Below are 13540 nucleotides of genomic sequence, written 5' to 3'. Positions count from 1 at the left end.
TTGTCAAAGCCAATAACTCCTTTACCAAATTTGGAAGATCACATGAACGTTTGGAATAAAAACATACACTAGGGAAAGAAATTTGTGTACAAGTTCTGCTTCTAAGGTGAGTGGCGAGTACTCTGTATTTTTTACCCAAAAAAGGAAAAAGAAAAAGAAAAGAGGAGGATTACTACATAGGGATAATATTAGAAATCTATCCTGAGCTTTATCCTAATATCATTTAGCATCTTTAAAATTTTAAAAATATCACTTACCTCCTCTAATAATTACAAAATGACTATATTAACTCTCACTTGATACATAATTCACATATCAAATAAATGGAACTCAAAAATTTTTTAAAAAAAAAGAAACGAAAGTCATTTTCTTCTTTTTTTCCTTTCTCCAACATTCTCTCTAGAGTGGGATATAATCTCTTTGTTTTTTTCAATTGATTTTTATAATGATTTAGTACAACTTAAAGGTTTGGACTTTGGGTTGCGAAAGGTTAAAAAAATAAGGTTCATAAGAAATTGGTTTTGAACATATAGAGTTGAATTAGTGCTAGTGTATTTCTTTAAAAATATGTTTTTTATTTTCCAAATTTATATTTTTATAGATGGTGATGTGGCGGTACTATTAAAAATTGTTTTTTAGGTGGTGATTTTTTTTAAACAAAGAAAGTGGCATAGGAGCATTTCTATTTAGAACAAACGGGATAGTTTAGGATTTTTAAAAATTTTGTTACACAAATAAGACGGGTAAGTGGCTTTTTAAAACTTTAGGAGTACTTAGTGATATTAAGATAAACCTCAGGGAGGTTTCTGATATTATCCCCACTATATATATGCATACCACTAGTGGAGTTAGCCGACAAGGCCCAAAGCCCAACACACGGCCATGTACCAAATGGATTCCGGGTGACCTGTTTCGTGACCCATGTCCAAACCCTCCAAGAGGAAACCTCGGAGACATAAAGAAAAAGTAAAAAAAGTTTCGAATTTTTCGAAACTTTTTTTACTGCAATAACCAAAACATCCACTAAAGAAACATATGTAATAAATATCAATCAATTTCGCTTAGCTGATTACACGTTTACTGAAGTTATCTTTTTGCAAGTGTATTATCTTCTCGTTTTAATTGGTTAAAATTACAGGTACTTTTTTGAAGTCTCTTAGTGGCAGCAAATAGCTTGTTGGATGTGATGGAAGGGCAAGCTTCTGGCCCAGATGATAAAATCCTGCCATTACCGGATGAATTTATTGAATTTCTGAATGAGAATGGATTGGACCCTTCAATTTATGTTGCCAATGATTCCACCCCACGTTATATTAGGTACTCTTATACCCTTTTAAGCTTTATTTTTGGCCTCATATGTGCTGTATTCGAGTCTTTTTGAATTGGAAAGATCGAATCTTGGAAATCCAATTGTGTTATCTCGATTCTTTCTTCTTTGGTCTAAAGTACTAAGCCGATTTTGAGATTGATTTTTGAGTTAGGCGAGGGAGTTGTGTTGTTCTTTTACGAGCATTACAGCTGAATCGGAAAATTTAATGACAAAATGGGCATTTACAGGCTAAGTTTATGCTGGATTCAAGGTTCGTTCAACATTTTTTCGCAGGTTAAAGCCTGGTTTTGAAGCTCATATTGAAGAATTTGAATCCGAGATTAATTGTAAGCTTGAAAGATTGTCCTGGCTGCCCAATTTCTATTGTCTTCCCCCTGACATTAGGATTGCCAGCTCAAAGGCATATCAAGAAGGAAAGGTAATTTTTTGGGTTTGTTAGCGAATGATTTTAGCTTGATTTTTAGTGGTGAGGGCAAAATCATCACAACATAAAGGTGTTAACACTCTAAATTTTACGAAAAAGGAGTTTCATTGAAGCTCTTTCAGACGTATATCTTGTCAAGGACAAAGTCTGGGTGTTAACTAAGCCCTTTTGATGCTTGACTTTTTGTCTTAATAATATACTTCGACTGGTTTTTAGCGTTTGGAGTACTCATTGTTGTACTAATTAATGTTCTTTTTCATACCTATCTGGAATTTGATATCATATGAGAATGATAGTCCCTACAGTGCTAAATATGATATTGAGTAGCCAAATTTTTCCTCTGTTTGGTGTAGAGACTAACCATAGTTAATTCTCATCAATTAGGTGTTGCTTCTCTATTCTGTTTCCCTTTGCTGAAGTCTTATTCTAAGCACTTCATTTTTCTTTTGCCTTTCAGATATATGGAATTGATGCAGCATCTGGAGCTGCTGTTTCTGCTTTGGACATCACATCAGGAGACCATGTCCTTGACCTCTGTGCTGCTCCTGGTAAATTTCACTGACTGATTTGCATGTAGAAGGCAAATTAGCTAAATTTACCTTATGGTACTAATTTAAAAAGTTAATAATAAGTTTAAATATATGTTTTCAATTGCGAATTACATTTAAGATATGACACCTCCACCTTTTGGAAATTTTACGTTGAAGGTTGGAGAGGGGGTTGTCCACCCTTGACATGCATTCTTATTGGTCACCAGCAATATAGTTCATCCTCAAAAGTAGGAGTTTCCATGCTGTAAAAATGATGCCACTATCTGCTAAGTAAGAAAATTGTTTCCTTGAAGATGTGCATCCTCAAATCATTGACTTGGATAACTAGGCCCTAATGTCAAATGAAGTCAGCATATGACCTCATGCTTCATTCAAGATAACTTGACATCAGGGATTGCAGATGAACCCTCAAAAACATGTTCACTTGATCTATTGTCTGGTTTGCCTGCGACCTTATTTGAATTTAATGATACGAGATTTTGAAAAGAGATGGCTAGTTTCAAATAACTTCCTGTGTAGGACTACATCATTCAAGTTTCTATAGCTGAGAGTGTTGTAAGCTGTTACGTGATTTCTCTTTCTGTCATTATCATTTTCTTAGGGGCTAAACTATGCATGATATTGGACCTTCTTGGTGGTTCCGGTTCAGTGACAGGCGTTGACATTGCACAACATCGGTTAGCAGCATGTCGAACTATGCTGCAAAAGTATGCACTTGGCGATCGTTGTCGTCTTTTTGTGGCTGATGGGACAACTTTTTCCCTTCTTCCTCTCAGGGTTCGTTTGAACTCTAAATCATGTAATAAAGCTGGAAGGAAATAACAGAATTCATGAAAATTAATATGGTCTTGTTCATTCCTAAAAGGTTTTGGGAACCTTCTTAGGCAAGTTATGCAAAACCTTGGTAGATTTTAACTATTTTTATATTATCAAACAGTTGAACCAACCGAATCCATGCTTGAAGGAAAGTCAGAGATTTACAAGGAGTGGACATCTCGGAGACCATGGAAAGAAAGAAAAAAGGCATCTAAAGCAAGAGAAAATGGTGCTTATAAGTTATTCTCACAAACTCACGATCCAGAGCTTATATATTATGGGAGGGATTCTGGGGTTGTTGGACTGAGTAAAAACAAAGTATATGAACATCTGAATGACTACAAGGTTTCAAAATATGGCTATGACAAGGTCTGCATTCCTTTTTTTTATTTCCTTTTATGCTCCCCCACGTAGAACTGTGTACAGTTTTCTTGTAGTTGATTGTTGTTTATTCAATTGGTGGTGGTAATATACGATATTGTAAAGATTGGAAAATGCTCTATATGAGTAATCGTTAGTTCTTCATAGATTGAATAGATTTTTGTCTTTATCTTTCATTTTTCAGCTCCTAGTTTAGGGATTGACTGGATTGAATTCAAAATCAGGTCCTGGTGGATGCTGAATGCACACATGATGGTTCAATTCGACATATCCAGAAATTTGAACAATGGGGGTGGGAAACTCTTCACCGCCGCGTTTTAGATGCCGAGAGAACTGATGAATTGACCGCCCTTCAGGTTTGTCAACTTTTTTTCTTTTCCGACGTGTCTTGATAGATTTATCTTGCCTGTTCATATATGTGTTAAATTTGCATGTATGACAGCAGCTTCTGCATGGAAAATACATGGATGTCCCTTCTTGACAGTTTGTAGAATTAAGAGTTAAGACTCACCAAGTTTGAGTATCATTTTAGTTTTGGCAAGATCTACAACTTAGGAGTATGCTACAAACATTGTCACTTCTTTATTTCTTAATAAATTGGTTATAGTTGAGATGTCAGATGCTCTTGTCTGTCTGTTATCCCACTGAATAGCTGTTTTTTATATATTGTATGGAGAAAAAAATTATGTTCCATGGTGAATATCCTAAGGATCTTATAATTCCATATGGCCATCACGTTACTCTTGTCTATATGTTTCAGCTTCAACTTCTATCCAACGGTTTCAGATTGCTCAAAGTAGGTGGATCTCTTGTGTACAGCACTTGCAGGTGCATATTCCCGTATTTCTCAGAAAATTACAATGCCTTGTATCTTGTGTCTGGGTAAAGATGTACAACTAATTAGTATACTTTTTCATTTTATGATGGAACAGTTTAACTGTTTCCCAGAATGAAGGTGTGGTCGAGAAATTCCTTTCTCAAAACAAATCTGCTGGTAAGCCTTCTAGTGCAGTTTTTGATGCTCTTGCTTAACATATTATTCTGGCTTGAGAAAGTGTTAGTACTCTGGTCAATGAAAATTTTAAGCGCTTATCCTTCTTGTTATAGCTTTAGTATATCTGCTAGTAGTTGGTTTATGTGTTGTTATATTACTGAACGACCAGATTAGATTCTTTAACTTCTGTATGTGATAAAGATAATCAAATCAAGTTAATCCATTACAGAGTTTGTAGAAATGATAGAAATTGATGGGATAATGTTGATTGTTGGAGGTGCTAGTTGTAGAGTTTTAAAATGGGTGCCAGACTTTTCATTTTTCTTGTCAAACTGAGGTGTGAATCTTGAGTTATGGCATCATCCGAATTCCAGACTAGAAGCCGAGTATCCAGAAGCTGGTTTAGTTACTGTGAATCACTTGGGTCTCATTTTAATAACCATTGTGACATCTAATTATGCCATTGGTTTTACAGGCTTGCTGGAGATAGATTCTGCAAGAACGTGGCCTTGTAAGAGCGGGCAGATACCTAAAACCTTGCGCTTTGATCCTAATACATCTTGTACGAGTGGATTGTTTGTAGCCAAGTTCACGAAATGGGAGATTTAGTTCAGGGTTGGTCATACAAGTCTGCTTCTGAACCATAACTTAATAAAATAGAAGAAGAAATCTGATGCGATTATCTTTGCCTTGGCTGTAAAAAAACTGCAGCTTTCACCATTGAATGTGAAAAATTTTGTCCAAAAATATAAAATTTGCCTCAATTCTGGAACTGTTCCTGATAATTTGGTCGATAATTCACATATAACATCTATTTATTCATTTTGTTAAGGTCCAATGGGAAGCGAAGAAGGAAACTACACATGCCTGAAATCCTCAAGTTTAGGTACCTCGCGCAATCATTGAAACTAAAAAATGCAATGTGAATTCTTCTCGAAGTCGAAGAAAGATACGGCTATTGTCCTTTCTAAAATTAGTGAAAAATGGAAACAGGTGGAGTGTTTGGATGGTACAAATATCTCAAATAATATTTCGCTTGCATTATAAATATATTTCTCAACTCATCTTTTTATATTTCCAATTACTTTTTTATCTCACGTCACGAAAAGTATTACCCTAATTATTTCAAATAATACTCTATAGGTCAACTTTTCTCCTGTAGTTTTTCTTTTTTCTGTAGTCATGGACCCTTCTTCTGCAGGGCATATCGCCAAAATGGGCAGATTTTCCCTGGAGGAAAAAAGAAAAAGAAAAAAAGAACCCCCAAATTTCGATGCTAGAAGGATGATGTGAATCCGAAATTTCTACTAATAAAAGTCCTGTTGCATGCATGATGCCAAAGTACCACACAAGTACTAAACTAAATAGCGTTGGCCAGAAAGAAAACTGCCGAAACAAGAACATAGACCGACAGACTAGTATGGCTTCTCCTCCAAGATCAAGCAAGGCAGATCAAACTCTCCCAAATAATTTCACCAATATCTCCCACTCCCACGTACAAAATCATAAAACTGTTGGGCGGAATTGGCCTCCCACTGACTACGGTCGAATCTATAATCACCAGAACGCCAGTTACCAGCGTCCGGTTCATCCACAGGAAACCCATTCTCATGTGCAGGATAATAATATTCTGATTCAATACCAGTAGTACTACAATCAGGTTCATCCACTAGATGCCTGGACTCGTCCACTCCATAGTACTCTGTACCACTTATATACGACGAATTGTGTGGCGGCTCCGTCTCCGGCTCAGGCCGCGACGACGATGAATAGGTATCTTGATAAGAGGGATACCCATGATCATGGGATTGGGAGGAGTAGTCATGAAAGTTGAAGTCGTCTGGGTTTTCCGTGTGATGATGGGGAGGACGATTGTGGTATCCGTCCGGATCGTAATAATTCACAGAATCTTTCACTCCGAGTGCGGCCAGCTTTTTCCTCTTTGCTTCCTGTTTTTGCTCGTGGTAGTCGCAAGGGCAATAACGGGTCCCCAAGTCGGGGTCAAGCTTAGTTTTTTCATGGCTCCTTCCTGACGACTTCACAAGCTTCCATAACGTAGACATTGGTGAAATTGGTGGTGTAACAACGCTCTACGCACCCATTAACTGTACCAAGAAGATTTCTTCTCGTTCATGCTGATTTTTGACAGTCGACGTCGAATATATTGTCCACCTTGATGGTTTGGAAATTGCTGAGCGTGCTCTCTAACCAGATGTGTGCGGCATGTTTTCGGTTGTTGGACTGCATGCCTGCATCCATGCCTTTTTATTACCACTATATATATATACGGCTAAATGTGTGTTTTGTAGTCATTATTGAAATGATCCAATATTTGAATATACGATTCTTGGCATGATTTTTTTTTTTTTGCTAGTTTTTAAAGTACACGATATTTTAATCATCGAGTCAATCAATCAAAGAATGAATAGGCATTCAATTTTTTTTTTTTAAAAGGAATAGGCATTTATATTTCACCTAATAATAGAAAATAAAAACAAAGACTCTTGTAAGAGTGTCAACCTTTTTTTTTTTTTCGAATGATGGATTCCAAAAGTGAAATTTTAGGGTTATCTATCTAGAAGAGGTTTTTTTTTTTTTTTTTTTTTTTTCAAGCAGAAAAGTTGTAGCTCTTTCCATTGGGCTAAGATGTCAAAACTTCACCATCTCCTCTAACCTTGAGCAAATGTCAAAAAATTTCCACAAAATTCATCCAATTCTCCTACCTTAATTTCTCCAACCGCGACTCTTAAATCCTATATAAGGTTTGTTTGGATAGCAAAATTTTTCAAATGATGTTTTTTAATTATTTCAGTAAGCATTAAACTTGAGTTCTTTTGCTAACAAACGCCAATTAAATTTCTTCAAAAATACAAAAACCCCGTAGCGTATGGCGAAGCCATAAATTGCTCCATGATTAGTACATTTATTTGCTTCCATTGTTTTGGTTTGGGTGGTTGCAAAGTTCCGCCACCTTTTGTTTTTGTTTTTTTTTTTGGTCAATACAGTGGGTATCCGGAGGAATTGTTGTACCCCCGACAAATCCCACTGCAGTCTGCACCCCGAGCTCTCGCTCCCAAGAGACTCGAAGCGATAGAGAGAGGACTCGAACATTCGACCTGGGCCCTGATGAGGTTGTTCTCATAGCCACTCGACCTTTTGTTACATACACACATTTTGCCAACTGATTATTTCCGAAAGTTTTTCAAGGATATGGAGCTACCACGGATAAATTGTTCCACTCCAAATTTGACTTCTTTCTGGACAAATCGATCCATCAGATTTACACAAACCCAAAAAAAAAAAAAAAAATCCAGCAACTTTTGGTACATGGAAGGGTAACATGCTGGGGAATAACAACTGCCTCGACAGCATGGAGTATGGACAATTCCCTGCCATGCTGGCTTCCTCTGCAGTCCGCGTAGAGACGTATCTTCCCGTGGAAACGTCCGAATACATTTATGAAGTGAATCATTGTGTCAAAGGTTCGCATGAATGGTCAGCAGAATCTAAAATAACGTTTTCCCGGACAAGTCCTCAGATTCTAATCTAACCGCACGTTAAAATTCCTGATCCATTTATTTACCCCATGAGTGATGAGACAACACATTATTAATTCGTCACGTCACCAATGAACTTCAAAACTTTACAGTGGGCCCACTCGCATCACATCTAACGGCAGTGATTAATCCTTCTCTCCTTCCATGTCCAGAATTTGGCACTACTCAACGGCCCTGATCAAAAGCTTCTTCACCTTGGCCCCACATTCTTTGGAGCCCTATTATTAATTAGTAATTACCGATATGGTTGCCAAGCACACTGGACTGGACACAAAGCTCCACTTTTCCAGATTCGCTTTGGAATTGATAGAATCGAATGAATGAAGCATGAGGAAGGACGCTGAAGAAATTTCAGCTCCACTTCTTACTGGTAAGCGCTTCTCTTTTTCACTTCCTTTAACCTCAACTCAACCGACCTCAATTCTCCACTTATCTTCTTTCTAATCCTTTAAGCATCTCCTGAATTTAATCACTTAATCGTCTTTTCCACAGCCGAGAAACGGGCTGAACCATACAAAGACCATGCCTCCGGTTCCGGAACATCTTCTCCGCCGTGCGAGCCGTTCGGAGACGAGAATTCTCCGGTGGAGCAGGTGGCTCTCACGGTACCCGTCACGGATGACCGGACCCTGCCGGTGGTCACCTTCCGGATGTGGGTCCTGGGAGCCCTGGCATGCGTTGTCCTGTCTTTCCTCAACCAGTTCTTCTGGTTCCGGCGGGAGCCGCTTTCTATCAGCTCAATCTCCGCTCAGATCGCCGTGGTGCCGCTGGGCCACCTCATGGCTTCGGCGTTGACGAGCAGAGTGTTCTTCAAGGGCCAAAAGTGGGAATTCACCCTGAATCCGGGACCTTTCAACATGAAAGAGCACGTGCTGATCACCATCTTCGCCAACTCCGGCGCGGCGAATCCCTACTCGATTCATATCGTTAGTGCCGTGAAGGTGTTTTACAGGCAGAGGTTGACTTTCTGGGTGGCGCTGGTGGTGGTTATAACTACCCAGGTTTTGGGCTTTGGATGGGCCGGCATTCTCAGGCGCTACTTGGTGGAGCCCGCTGAAATGTGGTGGCCCCAAAACCTCGTCCAGGTCTCTTTGTTCAGGTATAAGTAACCCATTTACGCCGAACTTATCGTGGACTCTTGCGTTAAAGTGGATGTTTTCTGCGCCACGTGGCTGATTATATTATTTTGTTTCTGTCTTATTGTACATGAAATGCTCGGGCTTCTATTTTATTTTGGTACTACTGCTCGTAAATAATGGTACATTGAGTTTGCTTGGTGTCGTTTTGTGTTTTAGTCTGTGCCAAGTGACCAACCTTGCTGTGTCCTTTTCATCCAAGTTCATGGTGATGGATGTGACGAAGGCTAGTACTTGTTTGAATAATACATGGCAACTAAGAATTAACACACTTTTGAAGAATAACAATTTTGGGTATCTTAAACTGCTAAGATATGTGATGTTCTTTTCAACCGTCATTTGCCATCTCAGTCTTTTACCCTGGATGGACAAACTTGCAAATGGTTATTGGTTGCATTTACAATCTCTCAAATTGTTTCTCAACTTTCTCCTCCACCCACATTTACACTAAAATCTTGTTTGGACTAGATTATCAAAGTTCCACCATTAGAAATTTCGGCTATTCTTGACGTTGAACTCAATGCAAATTATTTAATGTCTTTGAGCTTGTGTTATATTTGCCAGGGCGCTTGATGAGAAAGAACAGAGAATCAAGGGCAGATTGTCAAGGAATCAGTTCTTCCTTATTGCCTTCATCTGCAGCTTTGCTTATTATGTCCTTCCTGGATACCTTTTCCCCATGCTAACCTCCCTTTCCTGGATATGTTGGATCTTCCCTAATTCCGTTCTTGCCCAACAGCTGGGTTCAGGACTTCATGGTCTTGGTATTGGTGCAATTGGTCTTGACTGGTCTAGCATATGTTCTTACATTGGGAGCCCACTGGCTAGCCCTTGGTTTGCAACTGCTAATCTTGCTGTTGGCTATTTTCTCATGATGTATGTTATCACCCCTATTGCATATTGGTTCAATATCTACAAGGCAAAAACCTTTCCTATTTACTCAGACGGCCTCTTCACATCAAAGGGACAAAACTACAACATCTCAGCCATCATTGATTCAAACTTCCACATTGATCTAACTGCATACGAGAATGAGGGACGCCTGTATCTCAGTACCTTCTTTGCTATTACATATGGTTTCAGTTTTGCTTGCCTCACTGCTACTGTTGTTCATGTCTTCCTTTTCCATGGAAGGTTAGTTTCACCAAATTATTATGATAGGTGTTCAAGTTTAACTCCAATATAACATATTATTACTATCTTGATTTGCTTATACAGAAAATGCAGTTAAGGAAAACTACTTAGTCTTTTGTTTTTTTTTGGGCTTTCTGAAATGCTACCAAATCATAATAGTTCTTGGATAATTTTTCTTGATTCTGACCTCAGTAACTGCAAAAAGCATAGGGGAAGAGAAGAGTATAAGATGCATCTTCTGAGGTGGAATGCCTATAGCTTCAGCTATTATCTAAATTTCTTACATGGCCTTTATTTATGCTAGATTGCAAACAGATCAACTTTAGGATTTGGCTTTTGTTCTCTGAATGAGTCATAATTCATCCATGGTTGATCTTCTTAACTTTCTTTGAAAAAAAAAATCATTGCTTCATCAAAACGTTCCTAAGTTTGTGAAGCATAAACCTTCTTTCCATTAGCTTAAAGACCAAAGTCTTCTTCTCAAATAGCTCCAGTAGGTTGTTTAAGGCATGACTTGGAGCCATTGAAATTTATTACGAAGACAATGCTCTTAAACATTTATGCATTATGGCATAAAAGTGACCTGAATGTCATGCTCTATAGAGATCTATGGCGGCTGAGCAAGTCTGCCTTCCAAGAGAAGAAATTGGATGTGCACACAAAGCTTATGAGGATGTATAAGCAAGTTCCTGAATGGTGGTTCACATGCATTCTTTTAGTTAACATTGCAGCAACCATATTTATATGTGAATACTACAATGACCAGCTTCAATTACCATGGTGGGCTGTCTTGCTGGCGTGTGGTCTTGCCTTCTTTTTCACCCTCCCAGTAGGTGTCATCACTGCCACTACAAATCAGGTAAGTTTGCCATTGCCTTTTGACAGACTCTCCAACTGTGTGACATTTGTGTTTTTACTGGTATTCTCTTAATGTACGAACGTTGATTACTTTATTCCTCGAGTGTTTAATTGACTTGTCGCACTCTTTTATGTGATCAAGCTAGATCCTGTCAATCACTCTGTGGTACTCATAATTTGATGTATAAACTATCAATGCCTTTCAGGCTTGAATGATCCAGATATTATATTACGCGATTGGGAAATGATGCGTTCGTATGTGATGCTGCTATATTCTATGTTTCAAAGAGATAAAAGAATAAAATAATCATCTCTATGGGCTTGTTGGAATTCCATCATATGTACTAACGTGATAGAACATTGAGCATGGTGGGATTATTTAACTTTTGAAATGATTTCTGCGATATATTGCACATGTCCTGTTATATCTAGTCTTGGAGCTCTTCAACCTTTTGCGAATACTATAATATATGCTAAGACTAATTAGGTAGCTTTAGATTAATTCACTAGAACTGTAAAAGGGTTTTCCTTGTATCTCAATGTGACTTTGAAGTTAATCATTCATATCTAGAAACCGTAGTATGCAATTTTTGTTCACTAATGTGCATGTTCTCTTTTCAATAGACACCAGGACTCAATGTGATCACAGAGTACATCATTGGGTACTTGTACCCAGGATATCCTGTTGCAAACATGTCCTTTAAGGTGTATGGGTACATCAGTATGAAGCAGGCCCTAGCCTTTCTGCAGGATTTCAAACTTGGACATTACATGAAGATTCCTCCCAGAGACATGTTCATGGCTCAGGTAAGATTCAGTTCCCAAACAGAAAGTGGATGAGTAAGGCAAAAGTCAGATCCTTAATAATCAATATAATATGCATGTACGTCTAGTTGTGAAGCTTTTGCTTTTATCCTTCTGAGTCTTTTTGCCATCATCTTCCCTATTCAGGTTGCTGGCACTCTAGTATCAGCTCTTGTGCATCTAGGAACAGCATGGTGGCTCTTGGAGACAGTCCCAGACATTTGTGACAGAGCAATGCTTCCTCCTGGCAGCCCCTGGACTTGCCCAGGCGACCATGTGTTCTATGATGCCTCTGTCATATGGGGTTTAATTGGACCGCAGAGAATTTTTGGAGATCTTGGTTACTACTCTGCCATTAACTGGGCCTTCGTGCTTGGAGCTGTGGCTCCTGCTGTAGTTTGGCTTATGCACAAGGCGTTTCCAAGCCAGCAGTGGATTAGTCTCATATCTGTGCCTGTAGTATTAGCTGGAATAATCAATATGCCACCAGCTACTGCTGTGAACTACAACAGCTGGGTTATAATTGCATTTCTTTCTGGATTCATTGCCTACCGATATTATCGAAGCTGGTGGAGTCGACACAACTATGTGTTATCTGGGGCGCTCGATGCTGGATTAGCTTTCATGGGAGTATTGCTTTATTTGGCTTTGGACATTGGGCATGTTAGCCTTGACTGGTGGGGAAGTAAAGCAGATGGATGCCCCTTAGCTTCTTGCCCGACTGCAGAAGGGGTAGTTGTTCAAGGGTGCCCAGTTTTTGAGTCGTGGGGGACATAGTAATCCAATTTTATCTCGCTGTACATATCCGATTAGTTACCAGGTTCAGGTTGTATGTAGTGTATCGCAGTCTAATTGATTTGATAATTTTATGCACCTTTTATGATTTACTAGAATTCAATACATCTACATTCACGAAAATATTCAAATATTCTACAGTGTTTGTACGAGTTCTTGCTTCGAGGGCTGATTCTTGTACCCAAGTTAAATGCCAAGTACATCCGCCCCGATGATAAAAAGGCTGTTGCCTGCTGGGAACTTGCATGAATGTCTTTCATGTCATGCTCGTATTTAAAAGAATTGTAAACCGTGTTATATAGCAACTCATATACATGCAATCTTATTGATCATTGTTTATTAAATGTTTCACGATCAAGAAACTTGCAGTTTTCACTTTGCACGCTACTTAAGCTGATTGATATGCTGTTCTCTTTATGAATTTCTCTATCAATTTATAGAAGTATTGCAGTTAGACTTCTCCTGGGATGTGGTAAATGATGGACAACCTTATGAATCCAGATTTTGTTGGACAACTTTTTCAGAGCTACAAGGATGAATCAAAGAGCCTTGCCAATTCCTAGGGAGTCTGTTTAATGGGGGGCATGCGGCCTATCTGCTGGTATGCTGCTATAAATATGCCAGTAGTCACAATGCATATTTACTTGAATCACAATGCATGCTCCATTTGGCCAAATGAGAGGTACTATGCTTGATGAAACAATAATCTAAATATATATATATATATATAAATAATAGCATTAAAAAGAAAAACAAAGTG

At 38.5% G+C, this 13540-nt stretch overlaps 2 protein-coding genes across 4 annotated transcripts; both read left to right on the top strand.

Annotated features, from left to right (window-relative positions):
* Window positions 1-966: 966 nt before the first annotated feature.
* On the top strand, window positions 967-5264 carry LOC113778861 (5-methylcytosine rRNA methyltransferase NSUN4). Of its 3 annotated transcripts, XM_027324380.1 has the most exons (10): window positions 967-1037; window positions 1139-1317; window positions 1604-1748; window positions 2212-2302; window positions 2907-3104; window positions 3243-3490; window positions 3727-3858; window positions 4263-4330; window positions 4435-4496; window positions 4972-5264. In XM_027324380.1, the coding sequence occupies exons 2-10, from the start codon at window positions 1187-1189 to the stop codon at window positions 5103-5105; spliced, it is 1209 nt and encodes a 402-aa protein (XP_027180181.1). In that variant the 5' UTR covers window positions 967-1037; window positions 1139-1186; the 3' UTR covers window positions 5106-5264. The 3 variants fall into 3 exon arrangements, with proteins under 3 accessions (XP_027180181.1, XP_027180180.1, XP_027180182.1); XM_027324379.1 differs by lacking the exon at window positions 967-1037 and having other exon boundaries at window positions 1073-1317; XM_027324381.1 differs by lacking the exons at window positions 967-1037; window positions 2907-3104 and having other exon boundaries at window positions 1073-1317.
* Window positions 5265-8320: 3056 nt separating this feature from the next.
* On the top strand, window positions 8321-13124 carry LOC113778860 (oligopeptide transporter 7-like). Its single transcript, XM_027324378.1, has 6 exons — window positions 8321-8423; window positions 8546-9152; window positions 9754-10323; window positions 10927-11182; window positions 11806-11988; window positions 12133-13124. The coding sequence occupies exons 1-6, from the start codon at window positions 8381-8383 to the stop codon at window positions 12760-12762; spliced, it is 2289 nt and encodes a 762-aa protein (XP_027180179.1). The 5' UTR covers window positions 8321-8380; the 3' UTR covers window positions 12763-13124.
* Window positions 13125-13540: the final 416 nt, after the last annotated feature.

This window comes from Coffea eugenioides, chromosome 7 (genome assembly GCF_003713205.1).
Source record: "Coffea eugenioides isolate CCC68of chromosome 7, Ceug_1.0, whole genome shotgun sequence".
Taxonomy (NCBI): Eukaryota; Viridiplantae; Streptophyta; class Magnoliopsida; order Gentianales; family Rubiaceae; genus Coffea; species Coffea eugenioides.
The sequence above is the reverse complement of the archived record's forward strand: the minus strand, read 5'-3'. Positions and strand labels throughout refer to the sequence as shown.